This window comes from Rhipicephalus microplus, chromosome X, assembly GCF_043290135.1.
Source record: "Rhipicephalus microplus isolate Deutch F79 chromosome X, USDA_Rmic, whole genome shotgun sequence".
In the NCBI taxonomy this organism is placed as follows: domain Eukaryota; kingdom Metazoa; phylum Arthropoda; class Arachnida; order Ixodida; family Ixodidae; genus Rhipicephalus; species Rhipicephalus microplus.
In genome coordinates, this window is record NC_134710.1 from 54,350,568 (window position 1) to 54,360,826 (window position 10,259).

At 43.5% G+C, this 10,259-nt stretch overlaps 1 protein-coding gene across 1 annotated transcript; it reads right to left on the bottom strand.

The window, feature by feature from the left end:
• Positions 1-5,211: 5,211 nt before the first annotated feature.
• LOC119176051 (uncharacterized) lies at positions 5,212-10,005 on the bottom strand. Its single transcript, XM_075876629.1, has 4 exons — positions 9,781-10,005; positions 9,581-9,706; positions 8,012-8,118; positions 5,212-5,826 (listed from the first exon to the last, which is right to left on the bottom strand). The coding sequence occupies exons 1-3, from the start codon at positions 9,936-9,938 to the stop codon at positions 8,028-8,030; spliced, it is 375 nt and encodes a 124-aa protein (XP_075732744.1). The 5' UTR covers positions 9,939-10,005; the 3' UTR covers positions 5,212-5,826; positions 8,012-8,027.
• Between the last annotated feature and the right edge of the window lie 254 nt (positions 10,006-10,259).

A 10,259-nucleotide genomic window follows, 5' to 3' on the forward strand; every position in this document is an offset into this window, starting at 1 on the left:
TAGACGTACGGCATACCTGCAGAACACGGGCGCGTGTCAGTTTTGTCGGTCACCTAGGCAACGAACATCGTGCCAAGTAATGCCACGAGGTGCCGCCGCTTACCAGCTGGACGCATGACTCGCGCTGAGAGGCTGAGCTTGCCGCCTCGCCGCTTGTGATCGAATGTGCGCAACACGGTGCGCGAAGGACTGGCGCGCATTTTCACGGGCTGACACTCTCAGCCAGGGATCCAAAATGAATGGAAGTGAAACGAGACCACTGCAACGAGCAGGGGTGGTGCCAGCGGGGGATGGGGGTGCATATGTTCCCAGCCTGTCGCCCCCCTCAAGGTAGTCGAGTCATAACACTCACCGGCAGCTAGGCCGCCGCGGTGGAGCAGTGAATAAGGTGCTCTGCTGCTGACTCGAAAGTCCCGGGTTCGATTCCGGCGGTCGCATTTCGGTGGAGGCGAAAAGGTTGAAGCCCGTGCTCTGTGCGATGTCAGTGCAGGTTGAAGAAAACCAGATGGTCCAAATTTCCGGATCCCTCCACCATGGCGTCTCTCACAATCATATCGTGGATTTCGGATGTAAAACCCCGGATATTATTACTATTACTAGCGACAGCTAACCCATATCAGCGAATGGTTAGTCAACCTTACAGCCATTGTTATCCAACACAAGTCAAACATAGCTCGTGTTATGTCAGTGAATACGGACATCTCTTGGCATGCATGACATGTCATTCATGCTAACATATTTTGATACACCAGGTAAATAAACGACCGCAATGCACCTCCTAGTAAATGCTTTTAAAATAACAAATAGGAGATTCTCTTCACATTTGTCAGACATACATGTCATACCATGCATATTCATATCAATAAGGAACAGATGCATTCAAAGTGCTTTTGGTTCGCCAAAAAATGCCCCTCATTTACAAATTATATCGTAACTGTTTAAGAATATCGGTATTTCAGAACGATGCAGATGGCAACAGGCATATGTGTTTCAAAAGAAGACTAAAAATATTTTCGCGTCTACACTATACCGAAAGCATCCCTATAGCCAGAAGATGACGCTTGGTAAGGGAGAAAACGCGCGAAAAGAAAACGCGGGTAGAGACGTCACCTTGAGATTTCTACACCAAACACTGTGACGCTATAGATTTCGACTGCGTCTACTGTGTCGATAAAAAGGGGGCACATTGTCACCTGTGTGCATAGGTGAGCAAAACTTGTGGAGCTCACTCAGACACACTCGTGAAATGTATTTTCCGTTTAGGACTCATTCACCAAACTTGTTCACCACCGGACTCACTCGGTCTTAAACCAGCGAAACTTTTCTTCAGCCGGACTCATTCGGACTCAGACTGAACAAACAATACTCAACCTGGCTCACTGTTCGATCTGAGTCTGAGTGAGTTGAATCATGCGTCCGTTATCCTAGAATTGGCTTTTTCTGTGTCAATGTTCTTTAACACCAATATCTGACGTAATCAGGGCCCTTCTTGGCGCTGTGTGATCTAGTGCCTTCAAATAACACCTATTAAGTAAGTGCTCGCAAGCCAGTAAGGTCACTTTTTTTTAGAAAAGATAACAATGTAAGCTATATTAATCAAGATCTTCTCTGGAACAGTTGAAGAGAGAAAGTCAAGGCACTCTTCGAAGTATTTCGTGCCTCTTCTTGCTTTTTGCGAGGTTTAACGTCCCCGAACCACCACATTATTATGAGAAACGCCGTGTACGACTACGGAAATTTCCACCACCTGGGATTCTTTAACGTGCACTGGCTGGTGCACACCGGCGACTAGCCGCGGTCGCGCGACCATTTGCGACTGGTCGCAAGCAGTCGCGAACGGTCGCAAACGGTCGCAAAGCGACTGTTTTGGCCAGTCGCTCCTGACCGATTTTTTGGTCGCGCGACTGCAGTCGCAAAACAGTTTAACCAATCAGCGAAGACCAGAAGTGACGTCAGCCTTTGTTTACATCCGGCCACCTCGTATGTTATTTTTTTTTCTCGTTGCGCTTGCCTACTGCCGTGAGGTACGAACGACTCGTACGTTCCTCCGTGGATTTTTCCTCGCATCAGGCGAATGCCACCACGGCCAGCTTTGGGTACTCGGCCGAGCTCCTCATCGACGCGATTAAAATGTACCCATATCTGTATGACAAGCGGCACCCTTCTTTCAAAGATCGGACAAAGAAGGACCGGGCTTGGGCAGAGATCGGAAGCATGTTCGGCATGTCGAGTAAGTACCGAGATTTTTTGTTTGAGTAGCTATATAAGCAAGAACAGGTGTGTACTGCATGGCTGGCGTTGCCAATGAATGAACAATGAAAATATTGGTATTTGTACTGCAAGGTTTTAGTTTGCATGAGATGTATTGACTGTGATGTATGCGAGCGCAGTTGTGTGCACGTTTGTTCTCGCGACTTTCCGAGTTTAACATCGAAATCGACATCACAGAACATTGTATAGCTGATAATAAAGCTCAGACGTTCGAAATACTGCTCGCAGTTGCCAACTCACCTAGCGCATGCTCCTTGCTGTGTTTGTACGTCATCGTCTGGCCAAGGGAATTTGTGCTTTTGTGAACGTGCGGCATTTGCAATGCATAATATCTAGGGCGCGGTGAGGGAGGGGGGGGGGGGGTGTTACGCTTTAATTATGCCTATGCATTGCAGTTGTGCTGTTTTAAAAAAGAATGCAAAGTAGCTTCTGCTTTGAGCGCATTTTGTGCACTCCATAGAGGAGCGTGTAATTAAGACATACAAAACATGTTTAGCAGCACTCTCAAATGTCCGGATTTGGGAGTCAGACATGCTGTTGATGCCAAATGACATGCAATCGTAAAAAAAAAGATATGGTAGTGTTCTAGTGGCTGGGCGAACACTGAAGGAAAGCACAGATGGGGGAATTTATTTCTCTCTAATGTGGCCCATATCTAATCCTCATTTCTTCACGACTGTTGCTTTCCTCTCCTGTGTTTTTGTCTATTGGTGCCTTTATATTTCGATTATTCCTTTATTCCCAGAGGTTATATCTCTCCGCTTCCAACTGTGCCTCGTTTTTGTTTGTTTTCTTTGTTCCTATATTTTAAAGTCAATTTTTCATATCTGCTTCTATGTGTTGGTATGTTTTCATGTTTTGGTCCCTTTATTTTCTTATATTTTCCTTCCTCTCTCTCTCTCTATGTTACACTTTGAGTCATATACTATGTTTGTTGCATTTCTTTCTCTCAAAAATTGTCATCTTGCTCTAGTTAGTTTCATCCTTCTTTTCAAGTTATTTAACATGTTTGCTTTTGTTTGACAACAATCGCTCTCGCTGTACACGACAGTTTCGCTTGTCCGATACCAATGGTATATACTCACCTGTGGAGTTTTGCACAATGCAGTAATGCTTAGAAAGTTTCACTCTGAAGGTGATAAAGACATCATGTACTGGTTCATGAAGTAGACTTTCTGCAAGTGAACTTCAATTGCCGACAGTATAAACAGCCTCTTTGTTACAATAGCTTGGCAGACATGCTTACCTTCGAGAAACAGTGTACATAACTCTTTGCGCAACTAATCATTGCGTCAGCTGTGATGTCGTGCACATGTAGGTGGACGGTCGAAAACACTAGGTGGGCGGCATTTCTGGAGCGCTCGGCTGCAGGTTCCCTCAATCATGGGCAGAGATTTTGCAATGTTTAAGCCCCTACCAATACTTAAGTTTAGATGGCATGTGATTCATTTTGATGCCCAATATTCAGATTTCTAGGGTGCTGCAGCCGAAATGATCTGAGCAAAGAAAATAAAGACCGCTCACAATTGTGCTGAAATAAAGTAGAAAGTTTATTAGCAATACAGTATGCACAATACATTCTTACAGCAAGGGTTTTGTTTTCAGGTGTCCTTGTTGAGAAACGATTTAGGAACCTGCGTGATATCTTCAAAAGCAAACAACAAGACATACGTGAAAGACAAAGAAGTGGAGCCGGAGCAGCCGACATTCCAACAATTAAATGGCCCCATTTTGAGGCCATGTTTGAATTAATGGAAGGAGAATCTGAGCCTGTGGCTTAAGTTCAATATTAGCTGATTATTGAGTACTAAACAAAAAAAAAGTTGATTTAATTCACATGACTGTTTTACATACACATAATTACACACATATCAATACACATAAGTACACTGCACATAAACATAGAAGTCCCAAGAGGTAATTCACAGTGGGCATGCATGTGATCATGAACATGGTGGCAATGGGCTGTTTTGATGTCGAGTAATTGTGGCTACAGCTACGAAGAATAACTCTGTGCATCATTCTTTCAGGGTACTGTGCAACATGAGTGCCATTGACCAAAGGTAATGAATAATGCTTACCCTCCATTGAACAGAAAATGAAATGTTTTGGTTAGCATAGCACAATGCAGCGGCACAACGCAAAAAATATAGCATACTGTACAAGTAACACATGGACAGCTTCACAAAACAGAATATTGAAGACAGAACCGTAAGAATGAGAGAATTGAGTGTACTTTCTGTGTCATTCTCGGTTCTCATTTACCAAAAGAAGCAAGGCTTAATACAAAATCTAAAAATCTAAAGAGATTGGTTATTGCATGTGTCATGAGGCTGTTTATAGACAAGCATTGCACATATTCATTACAAGAATGCAGCATAAGTACTTATATTGTAGCAAAACCGTGAAAATGCTCTAAAGATGCAAACAATAGCACTGACAGAATCACATATTGCATGTTCTCTTGCAGCAGCCACATCACAGCAGAAGAGGCTAACGAGAGGTGAGCATGCACAAAAATTTTCGGTACCATGTGCATGCACTTGAAGCTGTACACGCATGGACTTGAACCTAGAAACATTATTTTTTATTACTAGGTGATTGTACTTTGCAAAATTATGAAAAATACAAGCACGCTTGAAAGGCGGTGTTCAGGTCGTTAGCTTGCCCAAACCACTGCATTTTTTTAAATACATTCAGCACTCAACACTGAACAAAAGCACACAGGAATACATTAGGGCACAGGCATTGTTTCTGTGTGAATATGGTTATTGTACATCGTCAAATATTTCTGAAAAAGCAAAGTATTCATCAGCGACAGGCCGCAATTAAGCAAACTAATGCATTATCTGCATACACTGGCAACGCATTCATGTCAATTCGTTATGAACAAGTGCCCAGCGCTGATTGCAATACAAGTGAGCTGAATAATGTGAAGCATTCACTCATTCCTAGCAGTAAAATGATGCTGCAAAAGTCGTATGCAGCATGTGTTCAAGAAACATAATGACAGCAGGCACAGTTTCATCAGACACATCGTTTGCACAGCCATTTAGGATTGACTGTATAAATTTCATTCACATAGCCAGTGAGATATTTTTACGGGGTTAGAGACTTTTGTACAAAATGCGTTTACAGGGGAAAACCCACAGGCAAGATTCACAATGGCTGATTAACACCCTCGCGTGCTTATCAGCTGCTTGAGTTCTTCCTCTACCTTTACTTCATCTCCGTGACAATATCTCTTGTTCTCATTTAGATGCACAGCCTACATAGCATTTTATTAACATAATAGGCACATTAAACTTCTGTATGCACACCTTCCATACAGCAGTGCTCAATCAAGAGGTAACGCAAGTGTAAAATAAACCTCGTGTTGAGTGAAATTATAATGGCATTTTAACTCCCGAAGAATGCCTAAAACTGTTCATGTACTAGTGGCATCATCAAATACATAGAGAGAAGTTTTCATCACTGCAGATCACCACCTCGGCCAAGCCATGCAGCGGAACCGGAACGTACCCCTGATACGGCTGAGGAGACTGGTGTCGACACCTGCAGCAATGAGTAAAACCTTTATGAATCCACCTAAGTAATGACAAATGAAGGGCATGCATAGATAGCCAATCTATTAAATCTTAAAAACATGTTTTGTAACCTTCTTCATGTTCTAGCACATTTGGAGAATGTGCCTAATGTTTTCACACCAGATTCTGCTGCATGCAATTGTAACACTTCATAAGTTGTATAATAATACTGCCTCCTTCTGCAGTGATGCTTCAGCAACCACCTCAAGAGAGCAGCCACCATCAAAACGGTGTGTAAACGAAAAAATTATTTTAGGTACTCCTGGCAAGAGATCACAATCACAACTTTTCGAAAAGGATCTCTTTCTGTACATTTAAGCAATATGTATAATTCACTGCAGGTCGTGCTCGTCAAGACGACAACGGACCTGCGAGGGCGCTAGGTGAGATATACCGCTAACTCTTAGAGGATAAACTTGCAGATTTTTTTTCTAACAATCCTGCGCATGCTACAAAATACAAAACTATATAAGGTTAACGCTCGGTCAAGTTGGTACACAGACATAGTAACAAAAAAGAGTGTGAGAACGACAAGGTAGAAACAGAAGAAACAGGATAGAGCACTTACTTTAAACTGATGTTTTTATTGTGGGCACATTTATACTAAGGCAGACAGAACCCATTTAACTACCGTAATATTTAGGCGTTAATATCAGAACATCAGCACCCTGTCCCAAAACACGAGTGTCCATTTCAAAGATCAAAAGCCCATTTATTTCTCACAGAGAGATAGACGCCCTATTGACACATTTATCTTCTAAGTGTGCTATTTAATTTGCTTCAGTTCCTCTATATTTTTTTCTTTCTTAGTGCCGAAAAGCACAAACATCAGTTGAAAGTCAGTGCTCTGTCTTGTTTCTTCTGTTTCTACCTTGTCGTTCTCACACAGTTTTTTTTTTTTTGCTAAATGGTGCTTCATGAAGTAACAATGCAACCTTAAAGCATTCATATGCATGAATCGCAGATCACACTTGCTTTGCAGCAATGCAGGAGAGGGCACAAGCCATGAAGCTGTGGCGCAAGCGTGCATGGAGCACCTTGAACACATCATAGCGAACAAGGGGGTCATCAAAAAAGATAACATTGGTTTCTTCGCTCTACGTACCGATGCACGCCTCAGAGAGCTACCAGTGCACATTGCAGAAGATGTAATGCATGCAGTAGAACTTATGCTGTATGAAGCAGAGGCAAAATTGCATCAGAGCAGTGAATCAAATTGAAGTGTGTAAATAATGTCAATGACACCCATCTTTTTTTATCTTGTGTTCACGTTTCTAGTCTAAACTTAAAGGGGTCATGACTGGTCACTCAACAATTGACGGTTGTCAGCAAAAAACAAAACTACAGAGTAAAATGTGCTAGTACACGTGTGAAAAGGGGCCTTAAGAGTTCATTTTAATCAAAAATATGCCGTAGAAGTGCTCGGCTCTTAAAACTAAACCTACCACAAGTGACCGCCATTTTGTCATGGCATGCGAGACGTCACAAGCCGAAGGAGCAATGGCAAATGGTATACGCATTGCACATTCACAGGACCCATTTTGACATCCGAAATTATTTGCTGCAAGTACCAGCGCCACATTGCTGACACATGTAGCCATGTTTCGACCCCTGGAAGTCATTTAGCTTTAGTGGAGAGTTCAACAATGCGAAAAAATTTGAATGCAAGCGCAGTTGATGACGGAACACGACCGTCTGCCAGAATGCACACTGTGCAGCAGCTTGTCGAGCAAGCGGTTCGTGATGTCATGGATAGTGAGTGCGTCAGTATTGCCCAACTGTCAGGCGACTAGCTCGTTTATAAAAATATGCGACTAAAAATTAGCAGCTTGACCGAATCGCTCGAATTTTGCCAGCTTGTATGTGAACATACAAGAATCAGCTCATACAACACACATTATGGTTGAAAATTGGGTGTCATGACCCCCTTTAGGGCAACTTATTTCTGTGATAATTGTAGTGATAACCATGCAATAACTCAAATATTTTAACATGAATTATTTATTTTTGTGTTTTCATGGTTATATTTGGACATGACAGTTTTCCCTGTAATGTATCTGTTGTGTCACGGGTGATTTTTCTCTTGTTTGTTTAGCTTAAGAAGATGCTATGTACATAAGTTCTGTAAGCAATAAAATGCATTTACAACCCACCTTCACCTTGTACGCCTCAAGTGCTGTTCACCACTTTTTCCTGCCAAGGCACCTGACCGTCTGTGACGAAGTAGTGCGCCAATTTATCTCGCACTTCCTTGGCATACCTAAAACGCATAAGTGCCATGTGAAATTTCTGTCGGCACAGCCATGATGGAAGACAAACACTGTAAAAGGAGCATGCTGAGCTTGAATATCTCACGCATAGTTGCATTTCAGTGTCGTAGTCATGACGCTACATTGCCAAAGTGTTCCTCATTTTTATGTATTAATGAGCGCTACCTATGCTGTCTATTTTCTACGGCATCATCACAGCTTCTGATAGAATGCATATTTACTGACCAACTTTAGAAATTTCGATATGTCAACTTCCATGACAGCCAAGGTCAGCAACTGCTCGCATTTGGACAAAACCATTGTACACTTTTGAGAGAACGATTGCGCTGTACAGTTAAACCTAATTAAAGCTGGTGCACACCGGCGACTAGGAGCGGTCGCGCGACCATTTGCGACTGGTCGCGAACGGTCGCGAACAGTCGCACTGCTTGTGCACTCCGCAAGCTGTCGTATATGCAGTGAATATTTCTGTGCCTACACATTTTGGCGAATCATAAGCATGCATCAACCTTTTCATGGAAGAGCGTACGTGCTCATATCACTCAGGTTGAAGAAGGGCAACCTAAACGTACCTGTAGCAATTTGCTTAGCATGGATTTCTGAAAAGCTGTAAATTCAAGGAGAACCTATTTCGCAAAACGTACATCACTCAAGTCTATTGTTTAAATTGCTTTCACAGAATGTGCTACCGTCCACAATACGTTTTGCCACTGCGCTACTGTCCACAGTGTATTGCGTCACTGTCAATTTAACAGAACATACGTAAAATTGTAGCAAGGTGCAGGGGTTAAACGCTGCTCATGTTTGTGAGAAATTTTGCATGTGTACTTGTGCAAACACACACCGTCGTGCATGCAGATACATAAAGGGTGGTTGGTTGAACCTCCTCCCTCCTCGATGCTGAAAAATATTTTTGGCATGAATACTCTTTGAGTTCCTTGAAGAGCACATCAATTTGTCCTAACAATTTGTGCATAATTGTACTCGCAAAGCTTAGGATTGTGTTTCACTTATTTTATAACATCATAATTGCGCTCTATATAGTACCTGTGCATCAGGATAACAGAAAACGGGAACTGACACGTCCACAATGGAATGTCATTGTGTAGCGCAGAATCCCATTTTTTGTGATTTTACAAGCGGAAACCACGTACTGATTACGCAATAAGCCACAACAGATGGTTTTGAAATATTCACCACCTGAGATTCTTAACGTACGTGCGCAACAAACGCGCCAACTTAAGTGCATTTCGCCTCCACCTAAAGGCGATCGATGCGGCCGTAATCAAACCCGTCATTTACGCCTAAACTGCCGACCGCAGTAACGACTGCACCATCGAGCCCGCATACGTCATAAATGCAATTCGTTCTATCCGCCCAAGCGAAACTTCCTTACAAGCGAAGCGCAGCCACAAGCCACAGCATATTAATCTTCAAACCACACGCTCTTACCTAATGGTCATGGCCAGGCAGTCGTGCGCCGAAATTGTAGGCCGGTGGTTTGTGTCCTGCTTGGACATTGCGGGGCGCAGCAGTTCGAGCAAAGTATCGAACGTTCGTGGCGGCATCCGCATGAAGCTAACCACCAAAAAAAGAATGAGATAACATGTTACGCACTACCTTATAAGCACGTAAAACAACCATAAACTTACTCCCGGAAATACTCCTCGTCGTGCGAGCGCAAGTCGAGAAGCAGACGCCCAGTGTGGCCAGCCACTTCTCGCGAGCGAAGGGACGGTCTCACCCACCACCGCCTTGCTTGCTTTGAACGTTTTCGTGCTGCCAGCGCTGACACGTTGGCTGAGCACATCAGCACCGCCACAACCTCTTCTTCATCACTCGACTCGAAGTCTATGATGCTGCCGGGAGAACGCTACGCAAACAGGGGGGCGCTGGCGTCGATCGACGGGAGCGGTCGCATACCACGTCGGCTCTGTGAAATATCGCAATTATTTGCGTCACATCAAGTCGTTCTCCTGCAAGCCTTCTACCACCGTCTCCAAGAACGTCAGCCGCAACCGAAGACATCACGTCTTGTCAAGGTGGGCCGTCTTCTGGCCCTTTTTTGGTCACTTGAAGCTTTCGCCAAACCACCGCGGAGTTAAGCTTAACCGCAGTAAGGGCCGCGCTG